General features: G+C 24.1%; 4 protein-coding genes and 1 non-coding gene across 5 annotated transcripts in view; 3 read left to right on the forward strand and 2 right to left on the reverse strand.

The window, feature by feature from the left end:
* Phum_PHUM098900 (uncharacterized protein) overlaps window positions 1-236 on the forward strand; it is a gene marked incomplete at its 3' end in the record, with an annotated part of 3,415 nt that extends 3,179 nt beyond the window's left edge. Inside the window, exon 10 of the mRNA XM_002423917.1 lies at window positions 205-236. Coding sequence (XP_002423962.1) covers window positions 205-236 — 32 coding nt within the window. The remainder of the gene's footprint in view (window positions 1-204) is intronic.
* A 1,493-nt stretch (window positions 237-1,729) lies between these two features.
* Window positions 1,730-4,056, forward strand: Phum_PHUM098910 (cytochrome P-450, putative; the record flags this gene model as incomplete). Its single annotated transcript, XM_002423918.1, has 7 exons — window positions 1,730-2,069; window positions 2,151-2,509; window positions 2,580-2,745; window positions 2,892-3,098; window positions 3,195-3,446; window positions 3,528-3,669; window positions 3,966-4,056. The coding sequence occupies 7 exons, from the start codon at window positions 1,730-1,732 to the stop codon at window positions 4,054-4,056; spliced, it is 1,557 nt and encodes a 518-aa protein (XP_002423963.1).
* Window positions 4,057-4,719: 663 nt separating this feature from the next.
* Window positions 4,720-7,170, forward strand: Phum_PHUM098920 (polyribonucleotide nucleotidyltransferase 1, putative; the record flags this gene model as incomplete). The annotated part of the gene is made up of 5 exons (XM_002423919.1): window positions 4,720-5,786; window positions 5,878-6,232; window positions 6,315-6,502; window positions 6,579-6,936; window positions 7,012-7,170. 5 exons carry the CDS (start codon window positions 4,720-4,722, stop codon window positions 7,168-7,170), a joined length of 2,127 nt encoding a protein of 708 aa, XP_002423964.1.
* Window positions 7,171-8,147: 977 nt separating this feature from the next.
* On the reverse strand, window positions 8,148-12,327 carry Phum_PHUM098930 (sodium/calcium exchanger, putative; the record flags this gene model as incomplete). Its single annotated transcript, XM_002423920.1, has 6 exons — window positions 8,148-8,352; window positions 8,663-8,834; window positions 9,705-9,863; window positions 11,329-11,427; window positions 11,604-11,703; window positions 12,124-12,327. The coding sequence occupies 6 exons, from the start codon at window positions 12,325-12,327 to the stop codon at window positions 8,148-8,150; spliced, it is 939 nt and encodes a 312-aa protein (XP_002423965.1).
* Phum_PHUM098940 lies at window positions 8,494-8,573 on the reverse strand. The gene has a single exon (XR_009833509.1). It is a non-coding gene; the product is annotated as a microRNA, putative (microRNA).
* Window positions 12,328-15,447: the final 3,120 nt, after the last annotated feature.

Genomic DNA, 15,447 nt, shown 5'->3' on the forward strand with positions numbered 1-15,447 from the left:
CTTCTTTCTTCTTATCGTGTTTCTCCATGTGAAAAAACTCCTTCTCAATTGAAATTTAACGTTGGAAGCTTAGTTTTGACTGTTGAAGGTGGAATGCATTTAAATTTTAAAAAAAGATAAATTTCTGAAAAAATTAAAAGAAAAAAATATTAATTATTAACATCAATACAAAGTATAAATTAATACAAATTTACTCTTGATAAGAAAAATTTATAAGCCATATTTGTTTTGTATAAAATTCAATTGTTTTTGTTTGTTTCTTTCATTTTGATTGTCATTTACAAAAAAAAAAAAAGAAAAAGAAAAACTTTTGTTATGTAATAAAAAAAAAAGATTTGTTATTAAATTTAACCCCTCCACACATTTGTTAAAACCATCACGTTAAAAAACTTTTTTTTTTTTTTTTTTTTCCTACCATTCTTCTTCCACGTCATAATTCAAAATTAACTAATATACTGATTTCATTTTCACTTGATAATTTGTTTTCTTTTTTTTTTTCTTCTTCTTCTTTTTCTATTTAACCTCACCCTTTTCTCTCTCTCTTTTTTATTTTACACACTTTTAAATTTTTCTTTATTATTAAAAAATGTTTTTTACTTTTTCCCCCATTTTAACTTGAATTCTGTGTCTGTTAACTTGAATTTAAAATTAAATTTTAATTTTTTTTATTGTGTTTGTACAAACAAAAAAAAAAAGTAACAACGACTTTAAAGGACAATTTAATATTTAAAATGGTAATTAAATTTAATTAATTTTAAACTTTTAAAATTCTTTTTTTTTTACTAATTTCAAAAAAAAAAATAGAAGAAAATGGCGTTGAAAATTATTAAAAATCAGAGGGTGAAAATGTTACAATTTAATATTATTATTATTATTAGTGTTTTTGTTTAAAAATTTTTTTTTCCCCCCTCATTTTTATAAATATTATTTATAATTTAAAAATATTTTGATTTAATAAAATTTATTTTTATTTTCTGCTATGGAAAACTTTTAAAATAAATTAAAAAAAAAGGGAAAAAAATTTAAAAATGAGAAAGAGAAAAAAAAAACGTTAGAAATTTTCCTTTTTTTTTTTTTTTAAATTAAATTAAATTAAATAATTGATTGTATTTAATTAATAACGGATAACGTTGGTTATTATTGTTTATGTGTTTATACGGTCGAATAAAATTAATGTAACCGTTAAAATATCCTATTAATTACATAATTTAATTTAATTTAATTAAAAAAAAAAGGAAAATTTTATGTGTTTTTTTACAAAATGGATTCTCGTGCTACTCATTGATTTAATTTACAAAAAAAAAACATTTAGACTTGGTCGGTTAATCTTGTGTTAATTTGTTATTAATTTTTTTTTATATATTAAAATGTCATTGAAACAAATAAACGTTACATAATTTATTATTTATTTTCACTTTTTAAATTTTTTTATTATTTAATTGTAACAATAAACCGATGGAGATAGAAACTTTCATTTAAAAAAAAAAAAACCTTTCGTTTGATTTTTTTTTTTTTAAATGTAATTAATTAACGATATTTTAATATTGATTAATATATTTTTAATTTTATATATAATAATTCTTTTATGAAAAAAAAATTGGATGATTAAGTATTTTTTAATTTATTAATTTTACTTTTACATCAATAAAAATATTTATTTTAAAATACTTTCATTTTTTGTTTGTTTAAGATTTGGGAAATTCTAACAAAATGTCGTTATTTTATTAACATGGGATTTATTATGTACGTTGGATTATTTACATTGATTGCATTATTTGGATTTTATAAGAAAAATTTTAATTATTGGAAAAATAAAAATGTCAAAATGACAAATCCATGGTTTCCATTGGGTGACATATCCCGAGCTGGATTTTATAAAAATATTGGAATCGTTATGAAAGAAATTTACGATAAATTTCCTGGAGAAAAATTTAACGGTTGTTGGGTTTTTTACAGGCCGCATTTAATGATTCGCGATCCAGAATTAATAAAAACAATTTTCGTTAAAGATTTTAATTATTTTAGAGATCGCGGTCTTTATTTTAACGAAAAAACTGATCCTCTATCTGGTAAATATATTCCCTCCTTTTTTTTTCCTTTTGAATTTCCCGTCATAGAGTAAATAAATAACAAGTTTGTTTATTATTCAGCAAATCTTTTTTTCATGGGTGGAAATAAATGGAGAAGTCTTAGAACGAAATTAACATCGAATTTTAGTTCTGGTAAAATGAAAAAAATGTTTGAAAACATGCATGAGAAAAGTTTAGAACTTCAAAAATCTGTTAAAGATTTTGCAGAAAAAGATAAAATAATTGAACCGAAATATTTTACCGTGAGGTATACGCACGATGTTGCTGCCACCTGTTTGTTGGGATTTCAAGCAAAATGTTTAACGAACAACGATTCCATTTTACCCTACGTCGGTCATAAAGTATTCGAAGATACTTGGACAAACATAATTAAAATTGCCGTTAGCGTTTTTGTTCCGGATATAGGGACTTTATTTCGCGTAAGTTATCAATTTAACTTATTTTAAAATTCAATTCTACATATTTAACCATTCGATTTTTTTTTTCAAGATAAAAATTACTCCAAAAGATGTGACTAATTTTTTTTTCAATACGGTTAAAGATGTTATGGAATTTAGAGAGAGTCAAAACAAAGATGGCGGCTTTAATGATTTCATGCAAACTTTAGTTAAATTAAAAAAAGAAGGATATACAGAATACGAAGATGTAAAAGATTGTTGTAATGAAAATATAACAACTACTGTCGGCAAGTTTAAGTTAATATTAATAAATAAATGGTGGTGGGGGGGGAGTATTTAACGAAAAAAATTAATGAAAATGATTTATTTTTATAAATAGAAAAATGTTTGTTTTCTACCGAAGATGCTCTTGCACAAGCTTTTATATTTTGGATGGGTGCATTTGAATCATCGGCATCAACAATGCAATTTGCTTTATATGAAATGTCACTCAATAATTTAATACAAGAAAAAGCAAGACAAGAAGTAAAAAGTGTTTTAAAAAAATTCAATGGACAATTAACTTATGAAAGCTTACCTTATATGGAATATTTAGGAAGAGTCGTTGATGGTGTGTGTATTGATTTTTTGACGTGGACATTAATTAATTTTTTCTTGCCACCTCGCTCCCCTAAAAAAAAAAAAAAATAACAATTGTATTTTTTAGAAACGTTGAGAAAATATCCACCGGTTTCGGTTTTGACAAGAGTTTGTTTAAAAAAATATAAAATACCAGAATCGGATGTTGTCATAGAGAAAGGAACTCCACTTATAATCACAGTTTTGGGATTACACATGGATCCAAATTATTATCCAAATCCAGAAAAATTTGATCCTGAAAGATTTACAGAAGAAGAAAAAAGGAAAAGGCATCATTATGCATATATACCTTTTGGTGGAGGTTTGCATCAATGTATGGGTGAGTGTCACACACAAAAAAAAATTTATTTCCATTTTAATGATTTGAATTAAAAAAATTTTTTTTTTTTATATGTTACAGGTCAAAGATACGGTTTGATGCAAATTAAAATCGGATTAGCTAATTTACTAGTAAATTATAAATTTGATATAAGTTTTAAAACTCCACAAAGAGCAAAAATTTGCAGGAAAAATGTTTTGTATACCGTTCGAAATGGGATTCCGTTGAAAATTTCAAAACTTGAAGACTAAAAAAATTAAATATAATTTATTAGATGATACAAATTTAATTTTAACCGTTTGTTTGCATTTGTATTTGTTAATCGTTTTAATTGAAATATTTTAGTTGTGCTTTAAAAATAAATAAACGTAATATTTATTAAGTAACTTACAAATATTTTTGTCGTAGAAAAACAAAAGAGAAAAACGCGGCTTTACGTTTGAAATTTAATAAAAAAAGTTAATTTAAATAAAGCTTAAAGGTATAACAATTGCGATTATTAAAAATATACCGCATTAGGTTAGATTTTAACAAAGTTAATTTGAAATATCATCGAACAGGTGAAAGGAGTCATTCTTCGGTGAAAATTGATTACAATTTGGCGCGATAACAATAGCCAACTTATAAAAAAAAAAAAAAAATTAGTTGGTATTGGAGATGTTCGTTAATATTCCAACCTTAAAAATGTATAATTTTTTAAAATTTTACATCATTTATTCTCCGAAAACATGATTAATTTTTAATACACGCAAATTATTAAATTAAATGTTATAAAACATTTTGTAAAATAAATTTAATAAAATTTTATTGTTAATATGGCGATTTTTATTAAAAGTAAAACATCACATTTAATTCGTGCTCGTACACTTACTAAAGTGTTTACTTCGTTGAAAAACTTAAATTTAAAATATTTTTCAAATGATTTAAACATTGTCGATACCATAAATTATAAGTTTGAACAAAATAAGAAAATTGTAGAACATAAAACAACTGTTGTTTTTTCTGATGGGTAAATATATTTTTATTATAGTGAATAAGTTTTGTTATTTTATTTTAACTTGCCTCTTCTTCAAAATTTGTTTCTGATTAAAATTTTTTAAATCATTACTTTTGTTAAAAAAAAGAAAAGCTTAAAGATAGTTACAATATTTTTTAACTTTGTTTTTTGTAAATATTCTCTTTAAGTTAATCACTAATTACTACTCACTAAAATAATGATATATATTTATTTATATGAGTGTTAAATAATTTGATATTTTTTTATAGGTCTGATATGATAATAGGTGCTGGAAAATTAGCCAAATTTACTGATGGATGTGCAACGGTTACGTTCAAGGATACTACAGTTATGGCAACTGCTGTCAGTAGTGACAAAGGTGGAATGTATTCTGGTTTTGTACCCTTAACTGTTTCTTTTCAACAGAAAGCAGCTGCTCTGGGAAGGATCCCATTAAATTTTTTGAGAAGAGAATTAGGACAAAATGAAAATGAAATTTTAATATCTAGAATGATTGATAGATCTCTCAGGCCATTATTTCCTGCTAATTTTAATAATGAAACTCAAATCGTTTGTAATCCACTGGCAATGGATGGTGAAAATTTTCCTGATGTTCTGTCAATAAATGCTGCTTCTGCTGCCTTAGCTGTATCAAACATTCCTTGGAATGGACCAGTTGGAGCAGTAAGAGTAGGTTTGGTTGATGATAATATTATTATTAATCCAGATAAAAATTTATTAAGTAAAAGTTCATTAAATTTAGTTGTTGTTAGTAAAGCGAAACATTATGTTGTAATGCTAGAGGGTTCATGTTCAAACATATTATTAAACGATTTACTAAGAGCTATTAAAAAAGGAGTTTCGGAGTGTCAAAAAATAATTATTTCTATAGAACACCTTGCTAGCTTATGTGGAAAACCTAAAAAAGAAGTTAATATTAGTGAAATTAATGAAGAATTATACCAAAGTATTCAAATGCTTGCATCTGAGCCTTTAAATAAAATATTTCAAAATAGTATCCATGATAAATTATCTAGGGATACTGCTATATCTGAAGTGAGGACCCTTATTGAAAAAAAATTTAGTGATAAATGTGAAAATTTTAATCAAATTTTTAGTTTAGTTTGTAAGGAAGTGTTTAGAAATTATATATTAATAAACAATATTAGATGTGATGGAAGATTACCTGTCGAATTGAGAAATATCGAATGCGAATCAAATTTATTTAAACCTTTGCACGGTTCAGCTTTATTTCAAAGAGGGCAAACTCAAGTTTTTTGCACAGTAGCCTTGGATTCCCCAAGTTCAGCTTTAAAAATGGATAGAATATCAATGCTAACAAGGTGAGTTTGAACATTGATTTTTATGTAAAATTATATAGATATATATTTTGTTTTATACATATCCAGTAATACACTGAAAATAATATTACAGTGGTTTAAAAGAGAAAAATTTTTTCGTACACTATGAATTTCCACCTTTTGCCACAAAAGAAATTGGTAAATTAGGACCCATTGGTAGAAGGGAAATTGGACATGGTTCGTTGGCAGAAAAAGCATTGAAAGCAAACATACCAGAAAATTTTCCATTTACAATTCGTTTGACTTCCGAAGTACTGGAAAGTAATGGCTCATCTTCAATGGCTACCGTTTGCGGAGGAACGTTAGCCCTTTTAGATGCCGGTGTGCCTTTAATCAAAGAATGTGCAGGCGTTGCCATGGGGGTGGTAACCAAATGGGATGATGACAAATCAGGAATTATCGATTATGTGATACTGACTGATATACTGGTGAGATTTTTACATTACTTTCAATTTACGACATTCATATTTGCATTTGTTATTACAAATTCATCGGATTATTCATTTTCAGGGAATCGAAGATTATTTCGGTGACATGGATATGAAAGTAGCCGGAACGAAAAATCATATAACTGCCATTCAAATGGATGTCAAAACTCCCGGATTACCAATTAAAATAGTCATGGAAAGCATAACGCAAGCCAAACAAGCCATATCCACAACATTGACTCGAATGTTTAAAGATGTCGATTTGCAAAAGTAAAAAAATTCGTTTTCAATTCGGAAAAATTAAAAACCGTTACGATTGTTTATATGTAATTTTTTTTTATTGTAGGAAAGTTAAGAAAGATAATTGGCCGGTGATAGAAAAATTAAACGTACCTGTAAACCAAAGAGCCAAATTTATCGGACCGGGTGGTATAAATATAAAAAATTTCGAAATGAAAACCGGAGTCGAAATAACGGAAGAAAATCTCGGAGAATTTCAAATATTTGCCGCGAATAAGGAAGCTTTAAACGAAGCAATGAAAATAATAAATGAAAAAATTAATAGTCAAAAAGAGCCGGTTTTAGAATTTGGCGCCATTTACACGGCGACAATAACGGAAATAAGAGAACATGGATGCATGGTTATTTTATATCCGGCGATGCAACCGGTTTTGATACCCGTCACTCAATTGGATCACAAAAAGGTTTTTCCTTTTCCTTTTTCTCAAACCGACCTCAATCCGACCCCCACTCATGTATATTTATTTTCGTCATTTCAGGTTTCACATCCGAGTGCTTTAAATTTAAAAGTAGGAGATCAATTTAAAGTAAAATATTTCGGAAGGGATCCCATATCGGGTTACATGAGACTATCGAGGAAAGTGTTGCACTCACCGCCTTCTAACGTAGCTCAAAATTTTTTCGAAACCAATTCTTAATTGTTATATTAATTAATTTTTTTTATATTAATTTTAAATAAAGCAAATAATAATAATAATAATAATAATTTTAAAATTTAAATAGCCTAAGGCGATATCATTTAAAATTTTTCCCTTATTTTAACACTCATCGTCATCATCATCATCATTATTATTATTATTTTTTCGGCAATCACGTGAATAAGTGTGGAAATAAAAATAATAATAATAATAACGAAACGATTGATTTTATTATATATTATTTTGTTTATTATATATATTTTATGTAAACATATTTATATATAATTAAATTAAAATTTTTTTTTTACAAATATTATTATTATTATTATTAATTATAATTTTTAATATTTTATAACAATTATAAAAAATAATAATAATAATAATGATAAAATTTTAAATTTTTTCGAAACCAAAAATAAAAAATAATTTAAAAAAAAAAATTTCAAAACAAATAATAATAATAATTTAAATAAATTTACTTGTAATTATTATTATCATTATTATTATTATTATTATTAATATTAATATTATTTGTCGGTTAAAAAAAAAAAATTTCATGATATTTCTCATAATGTAATAATTGAAAATTTGCATCGAGACAGAGAGAGAGAGAGAGAGAAAAAAAAGTTAAATAAATATATTTAGATATTTTTTATATATAAAACTAAATTTGAATCTTGTTGGATTGCAAAACACAATTTTAAATTAGATTCAAACATTTTTTTTTTTTTTTGGCTTTCATCCTAAAAAAAAATTCAGGAATAATTTTAGCTGAACGGCCTTGTTTAACTAATTCTAGTCATTAATTCATTTAACTATTTATAACAACGAAAATTGGAAGGGGGGGGGGCTGGTTTTAATATATATTTCCTATCTGGAACTAATATTCATTAATATTTAATAATTGTTATTATTATTATTATTATTAAAATGCTAGCTTTCGAATCGTATATTAAATATATATATATATATATAATTTAAAATCCTTTAATGACACCGTAAACTTCCAAGCTAGACAAACTTATATAAATTAACCATAAAAGAAGGAAAATCCACATAGTGAAATATTTTTGACATCTCGGACCCCCAAGTTCTCCACCGATTGATTTATGTCTTCTTAAAACAAGAATAAAAATGGCCGTCGCCGCTTCGGTACAAAATATCGTCACGGAAAATGCCAAACTAAAAAAAAAAAAAAAAAAACCCGAGAGAATTATTAAGGACATACTATTTGTATCGTTATTATTATTATTATTATTATAAATTTACGAAAATTTTTTTTTATCGTATCGCGGAGGCTTTGCTATCGAAGGAATTCGCAAACCGAAATGTCGTACCAGATAGTGCATTTACAGATGATTAAAAAAAAAACTTGTAAACGCGCATCTGATACGCATTTCGACGCGGATTTTTTAAAACCTTTTAAAATAAAAATTAATTATTATTATTATTATTGTTATTATTGTTGTTATTAAGGTACGAAATGACTTACCTTCCAGGATCGACGTAAAATTTTTCACCGAAATAAGCATGATAACATGCAGCTATGGTCCATGCAACACCGATACCCAAAAAAACGTTAACTGCATTACTTCCGGTCACGTTACCAACGGAATTATCAGCGGTTTCATCCTGTATGGCGGCGACTTTACTTGCAAACGTATCTAAAGAGAAAAAATGTAATAATAATAATAATAATAATACTAGAAAATGAATTGAAATTCTCAAACCAAATATTCAAAATCGATCAATTTAAATTTGATTGATTTAATTGATGAGTTCAATATCTTGAATGAACTTTTAAAAAAATTTTTAAACCGAATCGAAAAGAAAAAATTTTTTTTTTTTTTTTTTAAATAAAAAAAGTTATTAACAAAAAATATTAATAAATAAATAAATAAATTTTTTATTTACCTTTTGATTCGAATTCATTATTAATAAATAAATAAATAAATAATTAACTAATAATAATAATAATAATAATAAGAAAATTTTCTTTTTGTGTCGAGACTAGGAAATGTCTTGACCAGACTTTAATAAAAATAATCTAAAAATATCAGGGTGTTGTTGTTGAGATGAAGAGTGTCGTAAGTAAAAAGAAGAAGAAGAAACAACAGCTGATTTTATGGGGAGGGAGGGGTAGGGAGAGTGAGAGAGACCCCCTTTGAGGTGTATTTTTAAATAAATAAATTAGAGAGAGAGAGAGAGAAAAACGTTGGAAAAGCTAAGATGAGACGAAGATATAGATAGATAAAAAAAAAAAAAAATGGCGAATGACCCGAACTGGTCTTGGGGAGGCGGGGCGGGAAAGGGGGGAATTTTTGGGACGGTTTTTTTTTTTTTTTTAAAAAAATATTTGATTACGACATTTTTTTTTGTAATTTTACGAATCCGTCCCGGATCCAAAGAGAAAGAGAGAGAGAGAAAAACTATATTTAACCGTTTTTCAGGTGATGGTTAATTTTTTTTTTTATTTAAAATGGCGGCCAAAAAAAATTTTTTTCTTAAATTTTTTTTTTTTGTTTGTTAAATACCTGGTATGCTTGTTCCCATGGCAACAATTCCAATGGCCGTTATAGAATCTTTTAAACCGACAGAACATCCAAAATGTGCTGCAACATCTCCAATAACTGCTGTCATTGCACCAATACCCATAAGGGATCCAAAAAAACAAAGCCATCCCTGACAGTAACCTATAATATAATATTTATTATTATTATTATCATTTTTTTATATTCAAATATATATTATATTATTAAATTTTCTATATATTGTCAATCATCACGTGATCAATCATCCTTTATTAATTATTTATTATAAATAATGAATTATGAATTTATCAATTGATTCACACGCACACACACAAACACATTAACGATAGCAGACGACATAATATTAATTAATTTTTCACGAATAATAATAATAATTACTGAATAATAATTTTGTAAAGAAAAAAAAAGAAAATTAAAATTTGAATTATGCGAATTATAAATTTAGGTTATTAATTTGAACTTAAAAGACTTTGAACCTGTAACGTTTGAATTTTACATTCGTTAATTAATTTCCCCCCAAAAAAAAATATAAAATTTATTAATTCGTACCTTTTAATTGTTTTTATTAAACCAAATAATAATAATAATAATTCTCCTACTTGTAAATCGATAACAGAAAAAAAAAATTTTTTTTCGAATGACTTAACATTTTTTCATTAAATCATTATTATCATCATTATTTTCAAAAACTTTAAAATTTAACGAATTTCGTTATAATTTCCACGATACTCTTATTTAAAATAAAAAAAAAAAACACAACAAAACTAAAATAATAACTTTAAAATAATCATAATAATATTTAAAAAAGTTAACGAAAAAAGAAAAAGAAAAAAAAAACGGTTACGAAAAAAAAAAAAATGGCGGGATTAACATCGTCGATGCCATAACTGCGACGACTGACAATGCCATGTTAAAAACTCATAAGCTAAACAATCGGAAGTAAAAAAATTTTTTTTTTTTTTTTTCATTTCCTCCGCCCGCCCCTCTTCACCTCCCTCCTACCTAAACACTCCCGATACTCTCATGAATTCTCATTATTAATTTTTTCGTTTCTTTTTATTTATTATTAATTAAAAAGATTTTTTTTTTTTTTTAATAAAAATTTAACGGAAAATATAATATATAAATAATAATAATAATAATGGTAATGATAAAAAGAATCGAACGTTTTTATTATTATTTAATTCTTTATAGGGGGATTGGATGATTTTCAAAAAGGCATTTTATCGCGTATTAATTTTTAATTATTGTTTCACGATCGCCCACAAAAACAATGATTATTATTATTAATTATTATTATAATTTAGTTTTTTTTTTTTGCAAATACGTGATTAAATTTATTTCGTTACGAATATGAAACCGAGAAGAACAAAAAAGAAGAGAAAAAAAACGATTGCGTAATAATTTTTTTTTTTAGGTCTCTCTATAAATTACAACAGAAGTATTTCCTAATGTTTACTAATATATCTTTGTACCCAAAAATAAATTATGATAAATAGTAATTAAATAAAACAATTAAAATTTTTTTAAAAAAAAAAAGTGAGATAATTTTGTTTTGTTGTTGCCAATTTGTGAAAAAGAATTAATTTAAATAAAATCCTCGTACCTGTTGGAGGTACCAATGCAAAAAGTAATTTCCAAATAACCGTTAAAAAGTGCATTATGTATTCACCACAAGATGGCGGATCTTCATCGGCGCTATCACCTGAATAATAACAAAAAAAAAAATAGTTTTTATTATATTTAAAGGTTTTTTAAAACAATTTCAACAGTTTTTTTTTTCAATACACGAATGTCGTCATCGTCGACGTCATCATCGTAATATTAATTTAGTTTAAAAGTAAATTAAAAACTTTTAAAATTTTATTATTTTTTTTTTACCTTCTCTAAGGGTCAAAGCTTCTTTAAATTGACTCCACCATGAAAAATTTTCTTGGACAACCGAAGAATTTGCATTTTGAGCCATCTTTTCAATTATCATCTAAAAATAATAATAAAAAAAAAAAAAAAAATTTTTTTAACCGTAAATAATAATAATAATAATGTTGAGAATATTTTAAGTGATTACATTGAATTTACCTTGACCCGTAACACGTGAGCTTCCTGCTCTGTTTTTTTTTTTTTTTCGTTTTCCGGCAAATATCAAATTATTCTATCATTTCACAATATCAATTAAAAAATTTTTAATTGTAATTGATTCAAAAATCATTGTTAAAAAAAAAAAAAACATTCTTTAATAAAACCAATTTAAATTTATTCATTAAATTATTTGACGAAGCCATGTTTTTTTAATTTTACCCCTTATTAAATTTAATTATGCTTTTTGCCATACATTTAAAAATTTTATTTTGCCTATTTGATTTTTTGCGTGATAGAAGAAAACATTTTATGCTTTACTCACCTTAAATTCTTTATTTTCTCGAATTTTTATGCTGGCTTTCGATAAATGTCCCAATTTAGGTACGGCTTGCAATTGGAGTTCTTCTTTAAGTGTCATATTTTCTCTGGGTGTTTCCGGTACTAATTTTGCATATTCTAAAACATAAAAAAAAAAAATTATTTTCTTATATAAATTTATGGGTAAGAAATAAAATAACAAACGCATTCATTCGAAACTATTATTTATGATAAAAAATAAAATTTTTGTTTTTTCACAAAAGAACTTACATAAATAATTTATAGTTAAGTTATTACTATTGATATTATTGTATATGCGACAATTAAATATACAAATCAAAAAAAAAAATCAATATTAAATTATTTATTGCCATAAAAAATTAGTTTTCAATCAAAAAAGATTTGATTTATTCAAAACATAGAATTAAAATTTTTTTTTATTTTTTTTGAATCGAATCCAAAATGATTTAAAAAATTTCAATGAGAAAGAAAAAAGAAATTTTTTTCATAATTTTATAATAATTATGTATACATATAATCGATTAAAATGATGATTTTTGATTGACTTGTGATTACGACATATTTTAATTGTAAAATAAATTTTTTCATTTTTATAAAAAAAGTAATGAATCTTAGCTAAAAAACAAATGTTAGTAAAAGTAAAGAAAAACTAATTAATTTGGCAAGAACAACCAATGAAAATTGTTTTTTTTTTTCGCCCCCCCTGTTTAACGGTTATTTTCAAATCTATCACGTGACATTAGAAAATATATATATCTGTATATACAAAAACACCTGCCACGTTTCTTTCGTTCTTTATCTAATTATTTTAAACTCTTTAAAAATAATCTTTTACAAAAAAAAAAAAAAAATGTCTGACTTGTTCCTACATAAATTTTAATAAAAAAAAAAACAATTATGCCAAATTTTATGTAGCAGAAAAATAAAAGTGAGAGTATTATAAAAACAAACAAAAAAAATTTTTTTCCTAACCGAAAAGTTATAAAAAAACAATACAGATATACTAATAATAATAATAACAGAAGAAGACTTTTATAAACAATTAAAGTTTATTTAGGATTTTTTTTTTGTATTCAATAACCATTACAACAACAACAACAGCAACAACAACAACAACAACAACAACAACAAAAAAACAAACATTTTTTTTTTTTTAATTACTTAAAATGTATATTAAGCAAATATAGTATTTATTTTTGTATCTCTGTTGTAATTTTTTTTATTTTTTATTTAAATTGTTACATTGCCAGGAAAAGATATCAACCTTTCATTTTGTATATTTTTAGATTCTGATTTACCTCAAATTAACAAATTTAAAATCAAATAATGAAGAAAAAAAAAGAAGAAAAAATTTTTTAGTTTATTATTCAAGGATTTAATTAATTAGTCTCATCAATATTTTTCTTATAAACAAACATTTTCTTATTTTATTGTATGTAAAAAAAAAAAAAAACATGAAGAAAAAAATATTTAAAAAAATTTTATTGTAAAAAACATTATTTTGGGGAAATTCAATAAAAACATTCTTTATTATTATTATTATTATTATTACTGTGACACCATTTTATTGCATTCACGTTTAAAAAAAAATAATTTTTACGAAAAAAAAAGTTATAAAGCCTTCAATTTTTTTAAATTTTGAAATTAATTAATTAAATTTTCAAGGGAAGAAATGAATTTTCAAAACAAAAACAAAGTTCGAATTAAGATTATACGATCAATAGAAGGCGGTGAAAACAAAATGGCGGAGACATTTTGTTTGTTATTTTGACGTAAACATAATTAAAAAATTTATCTTTTTTTAATTTATTTTTTTGATTACGTCACGTGCGTGAATAAAAAATAATTTATTAAATAATAATAATAATAATAATATTCGATTAATTGTTTATAAGTTATTTGTTAATAATTTTAAAATAAATAAATTACCTCCGATCCATTTTGGTTCACCTAAATGAACGTAAAAAATGGCATTTTTTTCGTAAGCTCCTTCTTCGATTATTTTTATTTGGATTGTTTTTCTGAAAAATAAATAAATAAATATATAAATATATATAAATTAATATTAATTGATTTTTTTTTTCAATTTTGGGTAGGGGATGGTGGGAAGAGGGAAGAGGGGAGAAAGGGGGAGGGGGGAAATTAATAAAAACATTTTTCGTTAAAAAAAAATAATTTTTTTGTTTTCGAAAAAAAATTCAATTTTAAAATAAAAACATTGATGATGATGATGATGATGATGATAAATCGGCATTGAATATATTTATTTATAGAATCCTTGTGCAAAAGAACCGAAAAAAAAAAAAAAAAGAGCCAAGAATTTTTTTTATCATTTTCTTTTTAAAATCCGCAATAAATAAATTTATGACGTGATAAATACAAACAAACACAAAAAAAAAAATAATTAAAAGTAAATTTAATATCCTCTCCCAATAATTTTGTTTAAAAAAAAAAAAAAAAATTATTATTTAAAAAAAAATGTTTTATCCACTTAAAAAATTAATAAATAAATATGTAATTCATATTAACACCAATTTTTTTTTTTTTTTTAATAAACAACACAAATAATAATGATAATAAAACTAAACGTTTTTCGTCATAATTTTTTAATAAAAATTTTTTTTTTTTTAACCAGAAAACAAATTACAATTTTTTTTTTTTTTTTTTTAAATTGAAAAAATTACAAATAAATAAAATAAAATGAAGTTGAAAAATTCAATCTCGTAAGAAAATTAAATTTTCTACGGGAAAACTTTTCCAAAGTGAAAATTCTCTCACTCGATTGTAAAAAAAAAAAAAAAAAAAAACTGGAAACGTTTTATTAACAAAAAAAAAGGAAAAAAGGGAAAAAAAAGGAAAAATCTTTAACCTTTTACTTGACATTAAAAAAAAGTAAATTATGTACGTTGTAATCCATCCCTTACTTAATAATAATAATAATAATAATATTAATAATGATAATAATTTTAAAATAAATTTTATATAAAGTAAAAAATAATAATTATTATTATCGAATGAGATTTTATTTACTTATTTATTTAATTATACTTTCTCTTAGTAAATCTTCTTTCATCTTCCTTTTCTCTCTCTTCTCCTCTACCTCCATCCCCTCCCCTCCCCGAAAAAAAACCGGAGAAAAATATTAAATATTTTAAAAGAGAATAAAAAAACAAATTATTATAATTATTCATTCCTCTCCCTCTCTCCCTCTCACTCTCTCTCTCTCCATCTCTTTTTAGCAATTTTTTTTTGTTTTTTAATCAATAATAAATTACGGTAATGTAATAATAATAATAATAATAATAAT

Source organism: Pediculus humanus, genomic scaffold (assembly GCF_000006295.1).
Source record: "Pediculus humanus corporis 1103172107451 genomic scaffold, whole genome shotgun sequence".
Lineage (NCBI taxonomy): Eukaryota > Metazoa > Arthropoda > Insecta > Psocodea > Pediculidae > Pediculus > Pediculus humanus.